General features: G+C 49.9%; 1 protein-coding gene across 3 annotated transcripts in view; it reads left to right on the forward strand.

The window, feature by feature from the left end:
* Positions 1–3,663, forward strand: part of Mob3a (MOB kinase activator 3A) — a 30,134-nt gene extending 26,471 nt beyond the window's left edge. For all 3 annotated transcript variants that reach the window (XM_048341711.1, XM_048341712.1, XM_048341713.1), the window contains exon 5: positions 2,708–3,663. In XM_048341711.1, coding sequence (XP_048197668.1) covers positions 2,708–2,737 — 30 coding nt within the window. In that variant the 3' untranslated portion in view covers positions 2,738–3,663. The remainder of the gene's footprint in view (positions 1–2,707) is intronic.
* Positions 3,664–20,631: the final 16,968 nt, after the last annotated feature.

A 20,631-nucleotide genomic window follows, 5' to 3' on the forward strand; every position in this document is an offset into this window, starting at 1 on the left:
AGCTGCGGGTAGTGACGAGCCTCCATGGTGCCCCATCCCCTGTACCACTGCTCAGTGGACAGTGCTCAGACCCAGAGTCCAAGCCCCAAGACTGGCAAAAAAACAAAACAAACAAAACTAGTCTCAACTCCACTTCCAACTTTTTGCTGACGAATTAGAGATAAGGATTTCATGGGCTTTGCTGCCTAGCCTGGCTTCAAACCCTGATCCAGATCTCAGCCTCCTAAGCAGCTAAGATTACAAATGTAAGCCCAGATTTTCTGGTTTTTATGGATATAAAACTCACATAATTCAGCCACTTTAGAGTTTGGCTCATCACACTTACCACACTGCTCCAGACTACCTCTGTGGATTTCCATAACAAAAGTTTCTAGAGAAGCCTTCACCAGGAACAATTACTCCACTCCCTCCCAAGCCTCAGGGAACCACAAATCCACTTCCTGTTTCTGGCTTCACCTCCTCAGTGTGGATTTCCCTGAGGAAGGATGGGCTTAGATAGCAGGACTGGAGTCCCTATGTCCCATGACTGTGACTCCAGGCTCCAGGCTCCGCCCAGGGCAGGGCTGCCCTCAGGTATACACAGGCTCTGCAGGGTCTGGGGCTTGGTTTTTGTTTTTGTTTTTTTTATTTTGTTGCCAGTTGGGGCTTGAACTCAGGGCCTGAGCACTGTCCCTGGCTTCTTTTTGCTCAAGGCTAGCACTCTACCACTTGAGCCACAGCGCCATTTCCGGCTTTTTCTATATATATGTGGTGCTGAGGAATCGAACCCGGGGCTTCATGTATATGAGGCAAGTACTTTACCACTAGGCCATATTCCCAGCCTAGGGTCTGGGGCTTGGAGAGGTCAGAGGGGATACAAGAGGAGGCTGCATCCTGGAAAGTTGTGGCACTGGCCTGGGTCTCCTTGTGTATGGGCATGAGTCACCAGCACCTGGATGGCATCCCACTTTAAAAAAAAAAAGGATAGAATTAATACGTTATTAACATTTATGGCTGGGAATATGGCCTAGTGGCAAGAGTGCTTGCCTCGTATACATGAAGCCCTGGGTTCGATTCCCTAGCACCACATATATAGAAAATGGCCAGAAGTGGCGCTTGTCAGGCCCCGAGTCCAAGGCCCACAACTGGCAAATATATAAATGAATGAATGAATGAATGAATGAATGTATGGGCTGGGGATATGGCCTAGTGCCTAGAGTGCCTGCCTAGTATTCATGAGGCCCTGGGTTCAATTCCCCAGCACCACATATACAGAAATTGGCCAGAAGTGGCGCTGTGGCTCAAGTGGCAGAGTGTTAGCCTTGAGCAAAAAGAAGCCAGGGACAGTGCTCAGGCCCTGAGTCCAAGCCCCAGGACTGGCAAAAAAAAATAATTAATTAATTAATACTTTATTATCATTTATAATCACATAGCAGCTGGGTATATAGTCTCCATACTTCATACTTTTTGTGTGTGTGTGTCTTTTTCAGTACTGGGGATCGAACCTAGGACATTGTACTTGCTAGGTAAACACTTTGCCACTGAGCTACATCCCAGCCCACTTCATACTTTAATAAATTAAAAAAAAAATAAGTTTCAAACAGCTGACAACTGGTAAGATTTTTCAGAAACATGACTACACTAATTCATTAATGGTGGCTTTGAGCTTTTCCTTATTAGCTCCAGACAATTCTCCCACCTTCTGACCCTTCTTTTTTTTTTTTTTTTTTTTTGGCCAGTCCTGGGCCATGGACTCAGGGCCTGAGCACTGTCCCTGGCTTCTTCCTGCTCAAGGCTAGCACTCTGCCACTTGAGCCACAGCGCCGCTTCTGGCCGTTTTCTGTATATGTGGTGCTGGGGAATCGAACCTAGGGCCTCGTGTATCCGAGGCAGGCACTCTTGCCACTAGGCTATATCCCCAGCCTTCTGACCCTTCTTAAAAAAAAAAAGTGGAAGATTGGTGTGCATTTGCCTTGACAGTCTGTAGTCATATCCTGACAGGCATCCACATTGACTTCGAGGGCTATCACATTGGGATACTTTTCAGAGAGGGCATGAAAGAAAGGCTTGATGGGGCTGGGAATGTAGCTTAGTGGTAGAGTGCTTGCCTAGCATTCATGAAGCCCTGGGTTCCATTCCTCAGCACCACATAAACAGAAAGAGCCAGAAGTGGTGCTGTGGCTCAAGTGGTAGAGCACTAGCCTTGAGCAAAGGAAGCTTAGGGACAGTGCTCAGTCCTGGAGTTGAAGCCCTAGGACTGAGGGGGGAAAAAAAAAGACTAAAGGCTTGAGCATTTTTCAAGGCCCATACCACGTGGCTGAGAAGTCATCTACTACAAGTTTATCTCCTGCCATGTCCAAGGCTTCCTGCTCTCCATCTGCTTCACCATCTTGACTGTTGTGGATTAGATGAACGACCTGGAGGGAGGGATGGAAGTGGATCCAAAGGGCCAGACGGAGCTGGGCAGCCTACTTTATGGATCAAGTTATATTGGTTTCCAGCCCACTTGCCAGTCAGTAGTCTAGTGTCTTTGGTTTGGGTCTATTGGTCCAAACAGAGACTAAGCTTGCCCCCAATTGAATAACAGAGTCTGGCCACCACAGAGGGTTTGCCACTCTGGACTGTCCTGAAGCCATGGCTCCTGCTCTGTGTCCCCTGTGTCTCTATGTGTTAAATGTGACACCTTTGTGTGTCTGCCTGTGTCTAACATTCGGCTCACTCTTAACAGAAGGAAATGACCTCTCGGATGTGCCACTAAGAGCCTAGGATGTCCCGGCCTTGGAAACATCTTTGAGATATCCAGCCAAGCCACTGTGAGGCCATTAGGAGTCCAGTGGTGACTATGGATCCTCCTTTTCTTCCTGGAGCAGCTGCCACAGGTCCTTACCACCTCCCTGAGCCCTGACTCCTGGGCTTTCAGCAGGGAGTCTGAACTTGAACTCTGCAGTGTTCTGTGCTCTCACCAATGGGAAACCCACTGTGTCCATAAACCACATCACCACAGGAGGTGAGGGAGCTCCACCTCCCCTCAGCCCCCGTGGCCCTTCTCAGACTTGTGCCCCGCTCCCACTCTCTGGCCCCATCCTGACTTCGAACCTTGCACCTGCAACTCAGCCTCCTGCTCTAGAGCTTCTATGGCCCACTAACAGCTGTAGATGACTTTTCCAGAGGTACAGCTGGGCTGCAGTGCCCCCCTCCTTACATCCCCTCTACTTCCCTTAACATCCCTACAGCATTCCGCTGCCCAGGGCTGGGACTGCAGCCCCTGGGTCATGTCCTTGGGCACCTTCCCCTGTTACAGATTTCATTTTTATACAGTCTTGCTTATAAACATCTTGAGATATTTTTGCTAGTGCTAGTGCAGTATGCTACTCAGGAGCTGAGATTTGAGGATCATGGTTTAAAAAGCCAACCCTGGATAGAGAAATCCTTCATCTCTAACCAGCAGAAGGCCAGAAGTAGAGGTGTAGCTCTAGTATTACAAGCACCAGCCTTGAGTGAAAAAGCTAAGGGACAGTGCCCAGTCCCTGAGTTCAAGCCCCAGTACTGGCACCAAAAAAACATATATTCATTTTCATACAGTCTTGCTTACAACCATCTTGGCCTGTTTTTGTTTTTGTTTTAATGTTTTTGCCAGGTGCTAGTGGCGCATGCCTGTAATCCTACCTAATCAGGAGGCTGAGATCTGAGTATTGAGATTTGAAGCCAGCCTGGGCAGTCAAATTGAGAGAATCTTATCTCCAATTAACCAAGTGCTCTACCATCAGTGTGAGATCCCGAGTTCAAGCCCAGTAACTGACACACAACACAAAACGCTTTTTTGTTTTTGTTTTCTTTTGTGGGTCATGAGGCTTGACTCAGGACCTGGGCCCTCAAGGTTAGCACTCTACCACTTTGAACCACAGCTTCACTTCTGGTTTTCTGGTGGTTAATTGGAGATAGGATTCTTATGGACTTTCCTGCCCAGGTTGGCTTTGAACTACGATCTTAAGATCTCGGTCTCCTGAGTAGCTAGGATTAAAGGTGTGAGCCACCAGTGCCGGGCTAGTTGTTAGGTTTGGTTTGGTTTTTGTGCCAGTCCTGAGTCTTGGACTCCGGGTCTGAGCACTGTCCCTGCCTTCTTTTCGCTCAAGGCTAGCTCTCTACCTCTTGAGCCACAGTGCCACTTCCAGCTTTTTCTGTTTACGTGGTGGTGAGGAATTGAACCCAGGGCTTCGTGCATGCTAGGCAAGCACTCCACTACTAAGCTACATTCCCAGCTCCTGGGCTAGTTTTTAACCAACAAATTGTGACATCACCACCCCTACCCTTTGGCCAGCCCAGGAATGAGTTCCCCCAGCTGCCTATCTTCACTCACGTCACTGTGAACTCTGAAGGGCCTTTATGGGTACCCTCCCCTTCTCCCCGGGGGCCATGGGACCAACCACACTCCAAGCAGACCCTGAGAGGATATGACCAAAGGAATCGTTAGTGGCCCCCTGACCCCCAAGAACTGTGATTTCCCAGTGTTGGGGAAGCTCAGAGCTGAACAAGTGCCATTAACAGAGTGTCACTGCCTGAGCTTGAAGCTCTGAAACTCACTCTCAGAAAGTTCCTCCAGAAGCCACCAGGCCAGGTGGGTACTAAAGCTCTGGGTGGACCCAGAGGCCAAGCCCTCGAGGGCCTCATGGAGCCAGGAGTGGCTTAACTGAATGTACCTCCTACTCACCAACACTGCAGCCACCACTGTGCCCTTCACGCTGATGCCCCAGCAAGCACCCACTCTGCCCTGGGGAAGGGTGCTCCGAAAGAGGTTCTCATTCCCCTTACTCCATCCTGTCCCTGAGAAGCCCTTCCCCACCCTCCTACAGATGTCAAATAAACTGTCATTTCCATACCCAGAGCTGCTGGCTATCATTTATTTGTTACTCCAAAGGAGAGCCTGGGGACTCCAGACATCACATTTTTCATTGACAAAGGTCTACCCAAGGCATCTGAGGCCTTGAAGATATTACAGTGACTGGAGAGGATGGGCACTGCTGGCTCACACCTGTCGTCCTAGCAACTCAGGAGGCTGAAGATCATGCTTCAAAGCCAGCCTGGGAAGGAAAGTCAGTGAGACTTACCTCCAGTTAACCACCAGAAAAAGGGAAGTAGCACTGTGGTTCAAAGTGGTAGAGTGCTAACCTTGAGCAAAAAAGCACAGCTCTCAGATTCTGAGTTAAAACCCCATGACCAACAACAACAACAACAAAAATCTAGATGTAATTTACCTTTCACAGAGGCTGGGAAGATAGAAGCAGAAACATCTAGAAGAAAAAAATTTTTTAAGGTTGGGGCTGGGAATGTAGCTTAGTGGTAGAGTGCTTGCCTAGCATGCACGAAGCCCTGGGTTTGATTCCTCAGCACCACATAAAGAGGAAAAGCCAGAAGTGGTGCTGTGGCTCAAATGGTAGAGTGGTAGCCTTGAGCAAAAGAAACTCAGAGATAGTGCCCAGGCCTTGAGTTCAAACCTCAGAACTGACAAAAAGAAAAGAAAAGGGGCTGGGGATATGGCCTAGTGGCAAGAGCGCTTGCCTTGTATACTTAAAGCCCTGGGTTCAATTCCCCAGCATCACATATACAGAAAATGGCCAGAAGTGGTGCTGTGGCTCAAGTGGCAGAGTGCTAGCCTTGAGCAAAGAGAAGCCAGGGACAGTGCTCAGGCCCTGAGTCCAAGGCCCAGGACTGGCAAAAAAGAAAAGAAAAGAAAAAAGTCCATGAGACTATCCAAATAACCTTCAAAAAGCAGGAAGTAGAGCTGTGCCTCAATAACAACCAGCCTTGAGAAGAAGCAGCTAAGTATGTGAATAGCTGAGTTCAAGCCTAGTACTATAACACATACACACACGATGTAACTTGGTGGCGTGCCTTGCCTGAGCCTGTCCCCAGTATCACAAAAAAGAAGACAATACAAAAATGGTTTCAGGATCTGGAAATGTGGCCTAGTGGTAGTGTGCTTTTCATACATGAAGCCCTGGGTTTGATTCCTCAGTACCACATATATAGAAAAAGCCAGAAGTAGTACTGTGGCTCAGGAGCAGAAAGAAGCCAGGGACAGTGCTCAGGCCCTGAGTCCAAAGCCCAGGACTGGCAAAAAAAAAAAAAAAAAGCCATGAGACTATTTCCAATTAACCACCAAAAAAACAAAAGATCAGTGGCTCAAGTAGTAGAGCACTAGCCTTGAGCAATAAAGCTAAGGCCAGCACTCAGGCCCTGAGTTTAAACCAAAGGATGTGCACCAAAAAGAAAGAAAAAAGATTAGATTGAGAGGGTGATTTGTGTCTCACCATTGCAATCCAGTCCTGTGGCTTTAGACTACTGACAAATTTACCCTGAAACGTCTCTGTCTGACATGTGAAGTATGGGACAGAACTCTCCAAGTCCCTTTGAATATAAAATGCCCTGGTTCCAAACCCAACAGGACAGTCTTGACTAAGAGGTCTTGAAGCCCTTAGTGTGGCTGCATCCCAAACTGCTTACCTCCATGGGACCAGTAAGAAGGGCCTGGGAGGTCATCAGGCTTTAAAAGTAGGTGGAGTGCCTAGAGCCCTCTACCTGCCAGGTGTTGCACTCATCCCTAGAGGGCGCTGTAGGTTGTGGAAGGAGAGAAGCCCAAGGTTCAGGGTGAGGCTAGTGGAAACTTCCCAGGCCTCCTGGGTTCTTCTGCTGGCTGGGGAACAGCAAAACTGAGACATCTTTGACTTTAGATCACCCAAGCCACCACCACTACTACTACTTCTACTACTTTTTCTTCTTCCTCTCTCTCTCTCTCTCTTTCTCTCTCTCTCTCTCTCGTTGGTCATGGGTCTTGAACTCTGGGGCTAGGTGCTATCCCTGAGCCCTTCAGCTCAAGGCTAATGCTCTACCACTTGAGCCACAGTGCCACTGCCATTTTTCTGGTGGGTAATTGGAGATAAGAGTCTCATGGAGGGCTGGGGATATGGCCTAGTGGCAAGAGTGCCTGCCTCATATACATGAGGCCCTGGGTTCAATTCCCCAGCACCACATATACAGAAAACGGCCAGAAGTGGCGCTGTGGCTCAAGTGGCAGAGTGCCAGCCTTGAGCAAAAAAGAAGCCAGGGACAGTGCTCAGGCCCTGAGTCCAAGCCCCAGGACTGGCCAAAAAAAAAAAAAAAGGAATCTCATGGACTTTCCTCTCTGGGCTGTCTTTGAACTGTGATCCTCAGATTTCAGCCTCCTGAGTAGCTAGATTACAGCTGTGAGCCATCAGCCCAAGGCATTCTTCTTTTTCTTCTTCTTCTTTTTTTTTTTTCAAGTCCTGGGGCTTGAATTCAGGGCCTGGGCACTGTCCCTGAGCTTCTGTTGCACAAGGTAGCACTTGAGTCACAGCGCTACTTCGGGCTTTTTCTGTTTCTGTGGTACTGAAGAATCAAACTTTGGGCTTCATGCATGCTAGGCAAGCACTCTCCCACTAAGCCACATTCCCAGTCCCCCAAAGCATTCTTAACACATCAGCTCCCAATGCTGACTACCGGATGGAGATGGCATGAGCCTATCCTTGCAACTGTAGTGGCCTTTAGCCAATCATCACACACCAGTTAGCTGCAATCATTCATTAGTGGCTGCTGCAAAGAAGTCACCCCACCATGGGCAATGGTGCCTCACACCTGTAATCCTAACTATTTGAGAGGCTGAGCTCTGAGGATTGCAGTTCCAAGACAGCCCAGGCAGGAAAGTCCATGAAACTCTTATCTCCAAGTAACTACACACACACACACACACACACACACACACACAAACAACAAATAGAAGTGTGGCTCAAATGGTAGAACACCAATCTTGAGTGTATAAGTTAAGGAACAGCATTCAGGCCTGAGTTCAAACCCAAGTACAAGCACAAAAAATAAAAATATAAAGAAGCCACCCAGCAGGGCACCAGTGGCTCATACCTGAAATCCTAGCTACTTAAGTGGCTGAGATCTGAGGATCATGGTTCAAAGCCAGGAAAGTTCCTGATGAGACTCTCCAATTAACTGCCAAAAATATAGTTGAGGGGCTGGGGATATAGCCTAGTGGCAAGAGTGCCTGCCTCGGATACACGAGGCCCTAGGTTCGATTCCCCAGCACCACATATACAGAAAACGGCCAGAAGCGGCGCTGTGGTTCAAGTGGCAGAGTGCTAGCCTTGAGCGGGAAGAAGCCAGGGACAGTGCTCAGGCCCTGAGTCCAAGGCCCAGGACTGGCAAAAAAAAAATATATATATATATATATATATATATATATATATATATATATATATATATAGTTGAGACTCAAGTGGTAGAGCTCAAAAAGCTCAGGGATAGTGCCCCAGCCCTCAGTTCAAGCCCCAGGACTGGCACCAAAAAATAAAATCACCCCATACAGCAACTCAAAACAACACACACTTCCTGCCTCATTGCCTTGGGGGCAAGGTCTGAAGCTACAGAGCTGAGGTGGGTCTAAACAGGTTAAGGCCCAAGCAGGAAGAAACTACCACCCACACTCAAGGGGCCAGAGGGCCCAGATGTAACCACAAAAAGGGGGTGTGGCAGCTAGGCACAGTCTATACTGCTCAAACATCATCTTGCTTTCTCTCTCTAGAGGGAAGTGGCAAACCCAAGGGGCTCATGGTAATTAGGATTCAGTTCACATGAGCGAAGAAGGCCCTGGGCTGGAGTACAGCTCTAGTTGTAGAGCCATTTCATAGCACACATTCAGTCTCTGGGTCTACTCCCCAGTAAACCCCCCCTCCCCCCGCGCACACACACACACAGAGTGGTTGGAATTTTCATCATCAGAGACTGAGCTGCCAGATGCTCCTTTTATTATCTTTTGGTTTTTTTCGGGAAGGGGGGGTCATGGGGCTTGCACTCAGGGCCTGGGTACTATCCCTGAGCTTTTCTGCTTAAGGCTAGTGCTCTACCATTTTGAGCCCCAGCTCCACTTCTGGTTTATTGGAAATAATTATCTCATGGGGCTGGGTGCTGATGGCTCATGCCTATAATCCTAACTATTCAGGAGCCTGAGATTTGAGGATCACAGTTCAAAGCCAGCTGGGGCAGGAAAGTCCAAAAGACTTTTATCTCCAGCTAACCACCAGGAAACCAGAAGTGGAGCTGTGTCTCAAAGTGCTAGCCTTGAGTGAAAAAACTTAGGGACAGTGCCCAAGCCCTGGTTCAAGCCCCACAACTGACCAAAGGGGGGGAAAAGCCTCAAGGATTTTCCCACCCTGGCTGGCTTCAAACCATGATCCTCAGATCTCAGCCTCCGGAGTAGCTAGGATTAAAGGTGTAAGCCATCGATGTCCAGCCTTTATTACTGTGTGTGTGCACGCACAAGCATGCTAGTATTGGGCCTCAAGCTCTTGCTTAGTTCTAGTGCCAAGGCTGGCACTCTACCACTTGAGCCACAACTCCACTCTTAGCTTTTTTGCTAGTTAATTGGAGATGAGTCTTATGGACTTTCCTGCCCAGACTAGCTCCAAACCATGATCCTCAGATCTCAGCCTCCTGAGTAGCTCAGATCATTGGTGTGAGCCACTGGCACCTGGCTACTTTGTCACTTGAGCTCATACCAACTCATAGTGTCCTTCCTCTGAGTCTGAGTTCTCACATGTTCCCTCCCAGCCCCAGACTTGCCCTACTGTCTGCAGAGCACATTGGGATGCCCTTTGCCCCTCTGGCCTTAGAGATTTGTTCTCTGCCTTCATTCACCTGTTGAGCAAGAAATGAGGCAAGCACTGAAATTCAGGAGCCTTGCTGTCCTGCCATCCACCAGGAGCTATGGACTTTGCCAGGATCACGACACACCATCTCAGGGAACCCTAGGGCTGCAGTTGTATTAGTGGAACTCCTTTGTTGAGGTGAAATTCACACACCAGGAGGCTGGGAATTTGGCCTAGTGGCAAGAGTGCTTGCCTTGTATACATGAGGCCCTGGGTTCAATTCCCCAGCACCACATATACAGAAAACGGCCAGAAGTGGCGCTGTGGCTCAAGTGGCAGAGTGCTAGCCTTGAGCAAAAAGAAGCCAGGGACAGTGCTCAGGCCCTGAGTCCAAGCCCCAGGACTGGCCAAAAAAAAAAAAAAAAGAAATTCACACACCATTCCATCCATTCATCTGAAACATCAGTTCCGGAGCTCTTAATGCTTTTACTATACTGTGCAACAACCACTGTATAGTTCCAAGACATTCCATCACCTCAAGAGATGCCCAACCAAACTAGGTGCTGGTGGCTCATGCCTGTAATACTAGCTATTCAGGAGGCTGATATCTGAAGATTCCAGTTCAAAGCCAGCCCTGGCAGTCCTGGTGAGACTCTTATCTCCAATTAATCACTCAAAAAAAAAACAAAAAAAAACCTGGAAGTGGAGCTGTGGCTCAAAGTGGTAGAGCACTAGCCTTGAGCAGAAGAGCTCAAGGACAAGGCCCTGAATTCTAGCCCCATCTCTCTCTCTCTCACACACACACACACACACACACACACACACACACACACACACACACACAAATAGATGCCCTATACCCATAGTAGTCATTCAGCCCTTGGCCCTCATGAGTCCTTGTCCTGTCTTTGCATTCACTGGTTCTAGATGTTTCCTATGTGGAGCCTTTTGTTTCTAGTTGTGTCACTGAACACGATGTCCTAGGCCCCCCTCTCCCCCGCACTGAAGTGTGTGTGTCAGTGCCTTATCCACATTCCACATGTGGGCAAGCACACTGTTGAGCTGTTCCCCACTCACTGGGAATTGGGCTGTCCCCGCCTCCTGGCACTGTGCCCCCACGTGTCCAGCCCTGGTGTTTGGGCTGCTGTTGTTTATTGTGCACTTCTGCTGACCTCTGGTACCACTGCCTGGGAGCCACCCTAGGGGTGTGGCCTACGTTCCTAGATATTTCTGGGGCCTCTGCCCTCTTTCCAAGCCAGAGTCAGCGGATAGAAAACAAACCCCATTGATGGAACAGAGCTCTGCCTGCAGGGAGGATGTGTGGGGGTGGGAGACAGGCCCTCTCCCCTGGGAAGAACCACCAGGGAGGAAAAGAGCTACCCTTGGGCCCTGGGCCCCCAGGCTTCTGTTAACCTGCTGCCCAGCCTCAGGGGGCAGACTGAGCTTTGACAACAGGAGCTGCTGCCCTGCCTTTCCTATGACTAGTTTGGCCTGGCACAAAGTCAGGCTCAGTTAATTTCAAGCCCCTACAGCTCAGCTTTGCTCAGTGCTGGAAACTTCTTTATTTGACCAGACGCCAGCTGTTGCTGTGATCTCAACCTCTTTGAGTGACAGGCACAAGGCTAGCAGAGGCCCTCACAGCCAGGTCCCTTGAGGGTCATGACACAGGGATGGGGCCAGGGTCACCACAGACATCCTGAAGCAGCTCAATTCTGCTTTCCTAACCCACGTCCATGTCCAGGGCTAAACATACCACCTGCTGAGTCAAAAGGAGAGGTTCAGGATGGTTAAAGCCAGCCACCCCTGCCCACTGCTAGACTCGGATGCAGCTATGCTGGTCACCTGTTAGAGCAGCTCCAGAAAACCAAGGCCTTCTGGCTCCCCCTGTACGGCCAGTGGGACTGAGCTGTGCTGGTCTCCTGGGCCTGCTGAATGAAGTAGACTTTGTAGCTCATAGCAACACCAACTGTCACTGCTGCTGGGTGCTGGGGACTCACACCTGTAATCTTAGCTATTCAAGAATCTGACATCTGAGGAGTGAGGTTCGAAGCTAGCCTGGGGCAGGAAAGTCAGTAAGACTCATCTCCAATTAACCACCAAAAACCAGAAGTGGAGCTGTGACTCAAGTGGTAGGCAATCAGCCTTGAGTGGAAAATCTAAGAAATAGTACCTAGGCTCCAGAGTTTAAGCCTTAGTTACAACATAAAATATAGTATAAGAAAAAAAAAAGAGGGCTGAGAATGTGGCTTAGTGGTAGAGTGCTTGACTAGCAGGCAGGAAGCCGTGGGTTCTGAAGGATTGACCCCCACCCTATTGCCTCAGGCCCAAACAGACACCAGCCAGAACCTAGGCCCAGCTGTAAACAACCTTTGTGGGCCAAAGGAAAAGCCCTAACTTCCTATGGTGCCTTCATTAACCTCTGCCTCCTTGCACAGACCCCATATAAGTCTGGTCCCAAATTCACCCCCTCGCACAACCCCCAAACCTACAGGAAGGTCTGTGCCCCTCACTGCTGTTCCTAGCCTATTGACCATCAAGTCCGGCCTATTCCTTTTCCATTCTCCATTTTCCTAACAGGTTCAATTCCTTAAGTACCATAAACAGAAAAACACCAGAAGTGGTGCTGTGGCCCAAGAGGTACAGTGTTAGTCTTGGGCAAAATAAGCTCAGGAATAGTGCCCAGGCCCTGAGTTCAAGCCCCATGATGGGCAAAAAATAAATAAATAAAATGTGTTAAGTGTTACGGGGTTTGAGGGAGGAGATTCCACCTCCCTCCAAGAGTCCACCACTCAGAGACAGTCTCAAGCAAAAAGATAGATTTATTGGGGAACTGACCAGCCAGGATCGCAGCACAGACTCGGGAGCTGAAACTGCGACTTTGAAAAATGCGGGCTGACCGGCCAGGGACACAGTGCAGACTCGGGTGCTAACACTGTGACCCCAAACAGTCCTGGAGCCAGGGCTTATAAGGGTAAATGCATAGCACAGATGTAGGGGGTTGATACAGGGGGCAGAGCAAATAACAAGTTAAGCAGGCCATTTACAGAAGCAGAATTTTGCAGTCAGGTTGACCTAATATTTAACTTCATTTTAACAACTGTTACCATGTTTCCCTAATCAAGATGGAACCAGCTCTGCTTCCTACATTAAGGGAAAAAAAGAGAGCAAGGAAGGAATGAAAGGGAAGGACAGAATAAAATAGAAATTCACTCCAGCCAGCTGCAGTGTGAGAGTGTTCAAAGGCAAGAGACAAGAGACAAGGTGTCACATGGAAAACCAACAGCCAAGCTGAGCACAGGGGTGGCTCACACCTGTAAATCCTAGCTACTCAAGGAGGCTGAGATCTGAGGATCACAGTGCAAAGCCAGCTTGGGCAGGAAAGTCTGTGAAACTCTTCTCTCCAATTAACTACTCTGAGAAAGCCTGAAGTAGCACTGTGCCTCAAGTGGTAGAGTGCTAGCCTCGAGTGAAAGAAGTTCAGGGACAGAGCCCAAGCCCAGAGTTCAAGCCCCAAGACTGGAAAAAAACAACAACAACTAGGCACTGGTGGATTGCACCTGTAAACCTAGCTACTCAGGAGGCTGAGATCTGAGGATCACAGTTCAAAGCCAGCCAGAGCAGAAAAGTCTGTAAGCCTCTATCGCCAATGAACGTAAAAAAATGGAAGTGGAGCTGTGGCTCAAAATGGTAGAGCACTAGCCTTGAGCAAAAAAAGAGGCACCAGGATACACACACACACACACACACACACACACACACACACACACACAGAAGTTGGGTCTAAAAATCCAGGTAATTTATTCTCCTTTCTCCCGGAGTGGGTGGGAATAATTGCCTGGGACCAGCCTTGGGAGCATCAGGATTTAAAGGACCAAGAGGATACTGATACTGATGGAGTGGCTCAGAGGTACAACACCTGCCTAGCTCCAGGTTCACCCCAGCAGAGATTAAAAAATAATAATAATAGAGGACTAGGAGGCGGTGGCAGGAGAGGTGGGGGACATAGGGTTATGGACACAAAAATGCAGATGGCTGCCAATCAGATGGAGAATGGGAATATATGCCGAGAAGGTGGACATTGGGGGTGGGGGTGTGCAGCTGTACTCCCCAGAAAACAGAGAAGGAAAAGAACCAAGAGACGAGAGAGCAGAATCAAGGGGCCAGAAAGTCACCAAGTGACTCGTGCAGTCCCTTTAAGAGGAACGAGGCCCTCCCCTGAGGCCCGAAAACAACAGGTTCATTGGCTAGCTGGTAACCCATGACCACGCCTTCTCACTAGCTCTCTGAAATGGCATTGGTCTAAGTGTGTAGGCCCCGCCCATCGCCCTGTGGGCGCTCGAACTTCCCTTTGGATCGCTGACGCAAACGCGTTGCCTCGGCAACGGCTCCCCGCCCCCAGGGCAAAGGGGCCCAGTCCCCAGAACTAGAATGCCTGCGCCCGGGTGACTGACTGTCCAGGGCTGGCAGCTTTCAAGTTAAGAGTCCGAGGCGTGCCCTGCGTATCCCTGGCTGTCCGTCAGCCCAGAGCAGAGAACGAACGAGGAGCACCCCCGAGGCCTGACCACCCCCAAGGAGTGGGGGGGGGGGGGCCGGGGAGGAGGAGGAGGAGGAAGAGACGGAGGCACCTCCCAGGCCCTTGCAGGGGATAGGATTTGGTGTGCACAGGGAACCTGCTTTGAGGGATACAGGAAGGCAGTGACACACCAGACAGCGAGAATGGCTTGAGGGTTCGGCCCACAGCTGATCCTAGGAGATCCCGACCCACCTAGCCTTCCGCTTCCCCCTCTCTTCCAAGGCCTGTGACTGTCAGGAGATCAGGATCGCAAGCTGGAGTCAGGGTTCTGCCAACTGGCTGTGCCCTACTTCAGTATTCTCATCCGTAGAATAGGAGTGGAGTCCCAATTTAGGGGCTTAAAAACATTGAAACTGATTACACACTTGCCTACCATCAACCCCATTGGGAAGGTAGAGCAGTCCAGGTAGGGCAGGGCTAGTGGAAGCTCTAGCAATTATCAGAGTTGCACCCATCACACTTCCAGACCCCCCCTCTCAGACCCCACCCCAACCCACCCCTCAGCTCAAGACTCTCTCCTCCCTTTTTAGTTTTTGGTTTTGTGCCCATACTGGGACTTGAACTCATGGCCTTGCCCTCCCACTTGGCTTTCTTGCTCAAGGATGGGGCTCTACCACTTGAATCACAGCTCCACTTCTAGCATTTTGGGCTGTTCATTGGAGATAAAAGTCAGGAGGAGGGTTGCTGGGAATTTGGCCTAGTGGTAGAGTGCTTACGTCATATACATGAAGCCCTGAGTTCGATTCCTCACCATCACATATATAGAAAAAGCCAGAAGTGGCTCTGTGGCTCAAGTGGTAGAGTGCTAGCCTTGAGCAAAAAGAAGCCAGGGACAGTGCTCAGGCCCTGAGTTCAAGCCCCAGGACTGGCCAAAAAAAAAAAAAAAAGTCAGATTCATCTGGCAGGGCTGGCTGTGAACTGCAATAATCAGATCTCAGCCTTATTTGTAGCTAGGATCACAGTCGTGAGTCTTTGGTGCCTGTCCCCTGTTTCCTCTTTGTGGGAATATCAGCTGCGGCTTCTCTTTCCATTTTGGCCTCCTGTGGCCCTCTAGTGAGGACCCAGCGATGACACTGGGCCAGGGATGATCCAGAATGATCCCTAATCCAGAATCCTTAGCTTGATCCCGTCTGCAGAATCCCTTTGTCTGTGAGAGTTAACATGGCTAAACTCCTCCCAGTATCTGCACATGTACCCTAAGAGCTCCTGTCCAACCTAGGGACCCTTTGTACAAGATACTCCAAGTTCCTGTTAGATCTGGCACCTGATAACCAGGGTCCCGTCCTGTTCCCTCCCCCGACCCAAAGCTCCTAGAACCAGGAAGTGTCCTCCAGGGGACATCACAGGGTAATAATTCTCAGGGGAAACGGGGCAAGGAGGAGGCCAAATGGTAACAAGGTGCCTTATTTCAGGTCACTGGAACAGGCAGGTGGCTTTTGGCCATCTGCTGAGCCAACTCTGCCCAAGCCACATAGCCCTGACTCTACACCTCCCTTAGGGACAGTGCAATAACTGAGCCCCAGGGAGGCAAGACTTAGTGTTACTCTGGTCACCTCAGGGCAGGCCCTGGGGCTATAATCACAAGTGGGAAGTCCTAGAGCTCCTGGCCACACAGCCCAGACTCTCCCCATCCCGCCCCCAGCATGAGACAGTCCTGGCTCTCTCCCCACACTCCAGTGCTTACTGGGATAGCACCATGAGTCAGCCAGCAGGAAGGACCTTTTACAGCCACTTGCATCAGCTGTGCCCCATGGCCAGAGTGGCCAGTTTAGGATGGCTCTCTCTGCAAGCTCCACATTCAGCCACAGACCCTCCAGACAGCCACCAGGGAGGGAGAGTGGGAGAGTGGGAGCCATTGGCTTTAGTGCTGGCCCCACAGTGCCCAACTACAAGCATGGGGAAGGATAAGCTTCCTGGTGGTGGTGGTGGTGGTGATAGGGTGTGTGTGTGTGTGTGTGTGTGCGTGTGTTTGTGTGTGCACGTGTGCACGCGCGCACGCGCGCGCACTAGCTAGTACCAGTACTGGGGCTTAAATTCATGGCCTGTCCCTGAGTTTTTGTGTTTAAGGTGCTCTACCACTTGGGTCACAGCTCCACTACTATCTTTGTGCTGGTTAATTTTTAAGTCTCATGTCCCTTCCTGCCTGGGCTGAATTTCAAACCTTGATCCTCAGATCTCAGCCTCCTGAGTAGACAGAATTACAAGCATGAAGCACTGGCTCCTGGCTTGGCTGAGTTTTGGGTTCTATCCAATTGGGGCCTGGGAAGGAGTCAGGGAGGGGGCACCCTCTTCATCAAACCTGTCATACACACATCATTGGGGGGGCGGTTCAGGGTTGCATGAGTTGGTTGGTCCCCATGATCAATGGGAGAAACCCTAGTCATTATAGACAAGGATCCTTGAGCTGTGTGACCCTGAGCAAATAGCTGTGAGGGTGGCAGAGGTGGTCTAGGGGTCTAAGACATACTGGAGCCGGCCCAAAGGAAAGGTAACACCCCTGAGCATCCTGTAAGCCCAGGCTATGGGACGTTTAGCGGGCCAACTAGAGCAGGGAACAGTCAGGCTTGGTGTGGGGCTCCCATGGGAGAAGGGACAGTGATCCAAAAGATCAGCTGGTAAAAATCCAGGCACTGGTGCCTCATGCCTGTCATCCTAGCTACTCAGGAGGCTGAGATCTGAGGATTTCGGTTCCAAGCCAGCCCAAGCAGGAAAGTCCATGAGATTCTTATCTCCAATTAACCGGAAGAAAACTGGAAATGGCACTGTGTCTCAAAGTGGCAGAGCACTAGCCTTGAGTGGAAAAGGCTCAGAGACAGTGCCCAGCCTCTGATAGCATCCCCCACCTTGCCCTGGCCAGGTCCTGGTTCTGGGTGCCTCAGAAGCAGTTCCAGGCTAGCTCTGGACCAGGCAAACAGGTTGATACCAGAGTGTTTGGCAGCCAGGCCAAGATCAAGGGAATGTGGGAGCACTGAACTTACCAAATCTTGTCCTTTTTGTGTGTGTGCCTAGACTAGGCTTTGAACTCAGAGCTTGGGCACTGTCCCTTAGCATTTTTGTTTTGGTTTGTTTTTTTTTGCCAGTCCTGGGGCTTGAACTCAGGGCCTGAGCACTGTCCCTGGCTTCTTTTTGCTCAAGGCTAGCACTCTACCACTTGAGCCACAGAGCCACTTGCAGCTTTTTCTGTTTATGTGGTGCTAAGGAATCGAACCCAGGGCTTCATGTATACGAAGCAAGCACTTCACCACACTAGGCCATATTCCCAGCCCTGTGTCTTAGCATTTTTGCTCAAGGCTGGTGCCCTACCACTCAAGTCACAGCTCCACTTCTGATTTTGTGCTGGTTAACTGGAGGTGAGAGTTTCATCAACTTCCCTGACTGGGCTGGCTTTGCACAGAGATGCTCAGATCTCAGCCTTTCCAGTAGCTAAGATCATAGGCACCTGGCTCAGATCCTGTCCTCATGGTGGAGAGCTTAGGAACTTTCATGTGTGAGTTTTTTTGGCAAAGGAGGACCTGGGTTGCTAAGGGGAGAAAGGAAAGAAAGGGTGAGCGAGCAGGGTGTGGTGGTTCGTGACTGTAATTCCAGCAGTGGTGGTGCGTGCCTGTAATTCCAGCAATTGGGAGTCTGAGGCATGAAACCCTGTCTCAAAAATGCAATCGTGAGCACTTGCTTAACATGGACATGGTCCTTGGTTCATTCCCAGCATTGAAAAAAAAAATGATGAGGGAAGGAAGAGAGGAAGGAAAGGGGGTGGGGGGAGGGGGGCAGGGAGGGCCTCCAGAGTCAGGGAATTATGCCAACTGATGCAGGTTTCTAGCACCCCGTATTATGGCCCCACCTCACTTCCTGTTTGCCTCCTTGGAAGCAGCACCTCCCAGAGCCTGCTTCAGCTCTGGTCCCCCAAGGCCATCCTGAGGGAACCTCCCCTAGGAGCCTCGGAGGTGATCCATTTCCTGGGCCCTTCCCATCTAGCCTTCCCCCCACCCCCACGCCGTGCCTGCCTGTTCTTGGCCCTAGCTGGATCTGCCTGGGTCACCTTCATAGGCCAGCTCAGCCCCACTCAGGAAGGACAGAGGAAACACGCTGGAGCAGAGGCTAAGGCTCAGACTTCCTGCCTCTGCCAGACCAGCCCTTCTACACAGGGAAGGAGGGTTCCTCCCTCCCCAGCCCCTTACCACACTCAGCTGGGAGGTCTCTGGACACCCAGCTTGTCTGTGAGCTTCGCTTGTAAACAGGGCGTCTGTCTGGAGGAGGGGACGCGCCACTGGCAGAGCTGATGGCAGGGCTGGCAGCTAGCCCAGGCAGGCCAGGGCAGGGTAGGGCTGAGCACAGCTGCAGTCCCTGCCTTATGCATTGCACACACACACACACACACACACACACACACCACTTCCTGTTCCCACTGGCATCTCCTCCTGGGTGCAGACTGGTGGGGCCCTGGCTGTCTTCAGAGGAGCCTCTTTACCCATCACAGACAGATTGCTTGGCCCATCTAGAGGGACCCAGTCTGTCTGTTCTAGGGGAGAAATGTGTACATGTAAGTTTACCCAAGGCTTGCACACATGAGTGTGCAAGAATGTGGGCATCCAGAACCCATCTGTGTGTATACCAGGCCCTGGGAGAAATCACAAGACACCTCCAGCCCATTTGTGTGTTTGTGTGTGTGTATATGTGTGTGTATGTGTGTGTGTGTGTGTGTAGGGGGAGTGTATTGGAGCTTGAACTCAGGGTCTCATGTTTTCATTTGACCGTTGTTTTTTCTATTCTTTTTTTTTTTTTTTGCCAGTCCTGGGCCTTGGACTCAGGGCCTGAGCACTGTCCCTGGCTTCTTTTTTGCTCAAGGCTAGCACTCTGCCACTTGAGCCACAGCGCCACTTCTGGCCATTTTCTGTATATGTGGTGCTGGGGAATTGAACCCAGGGTCTCATGTACACGAGGCAGGTACTCTTGCTACTAGGCCATATCCCCAGCCCCGACCTTTTTTTTTAGTTTCTTTCCTTTTTTTTTTTTTTCCCCCCTGCTGGTCCTGAGGCTTAAACTTTGGGCTTGGACTCTGTTCTTGAGCTTCTTTTGCTCAAAGCTAGTGTTCTACCACTTGAGCCACAGCACTACTTCTGGTTTTTTCCAAGTAGTTTATTAGAGATAAGAGTCTCACAAATTTTTCTGCCTGGGCTGGCTTCAAACCACTATCCTCAGATCTCAGCCTCTTGAATTGCTAGGATTATTACAAGCAGGAGCTCTCCACTATCCTGAGCACCATAGATACCAGACCAGGTTGTTCTCTAGGTGTATCCTGAGCACTGCAAGATGCTAGCAGCATCCCTGGCCTCCACCCCACTCTAGCCTGGAGTTCTCCAGATGTGACAGCCACAAATGTCCTCAGATGTGAGCAAACATCTGCAGGAGGTCACATCCCCTTCTCCAGACAGACACTGTATGCAAACCATGGTCCCAGAGGAACTCTCTGGTTGTATCTATGGATGAGCTGGGGCCCGACCCTCCCTCACCCATGGAAGAAGGGAATTGTAAGGGTAGGAACCAGCCTGTCCTTATGGGTAGAATGGCAGAGCACCAGCCTTGAGCAAAGAAACTAGGGGCAGTGTCGAGACCTTGAGTTCAAGCCCCAGGGACGGCGAGTGCACAAACACACACACACAGGTCTTGGAGATGTAATTAGTTAAGATAAAGTACAAGTAGGCATTTTTAGAAATGAGTCCTGAGTTTGATATGGTGGTGCACACCTGTAATTCTAGCTACGTAGAGGCCTTAGAAGAGACTCTGTCTCAAAAACAAAACACAAATAAAAGGGCTATGGCATGGGCATGGCTTAGATGACAGAATACTTGTCTAGCATACACAAAAGGCTCCTGGCTTGATCCTCAGCATAACAGAGGGAAGGGCAGGGGAAGGGATGAAACCTGAGGGACTCACTCTATGCAGGGTGAGCCCTGATGCAATGACAGGCATCGTGTTTTTTTTTTTGTTGTTGTTGTTGTTTTTAAATTGAGTTTACCAAGTGGCAGAGTGCTAGTCTTGAGCCAACAGAAGCCAGGGACAGTGCTCAGGCCCTGAGTCCAAGCCCCAGGACTGGCAAAAAAAAAAAAAAAAAAAAAAAGAGAGAGAGAGAGCTTAAGTTACTACATATATTTTACAGTACACATTTTAACCTTCACAATGATGAAATTATCATTCTGCTCTACATAGCTTACAAATACTATGAACTTTAACAATAAAAATTATTTTTTCCATTTCAGGTGATATGGTACATTACTTTCCTTTTGTTTAGTAACATCGGTTCCCACTTTCAGTCTCATTCCCTCCTTCCTATCCCCACCCATGAGTTGCTTAGTTCACTTTTATCAATGTCCGATGTAGCTGACGGTCCCCTCATGACAGGTATCTTTATACCTA

Source organism: Perognathus longimembris, chromosome 3, assembly GCF_023159225.1.
Source record: "Perognathus longimembris pacificus isolate PPM17 chromosome 3, ASM2315922v1, whole genome shotgun sequence".
NCBI lineage: Eukaryota > Metazoa > Chordata > Mammalia > Rodentia > Heteromyidae > Perognathus > Perognathus longimembris.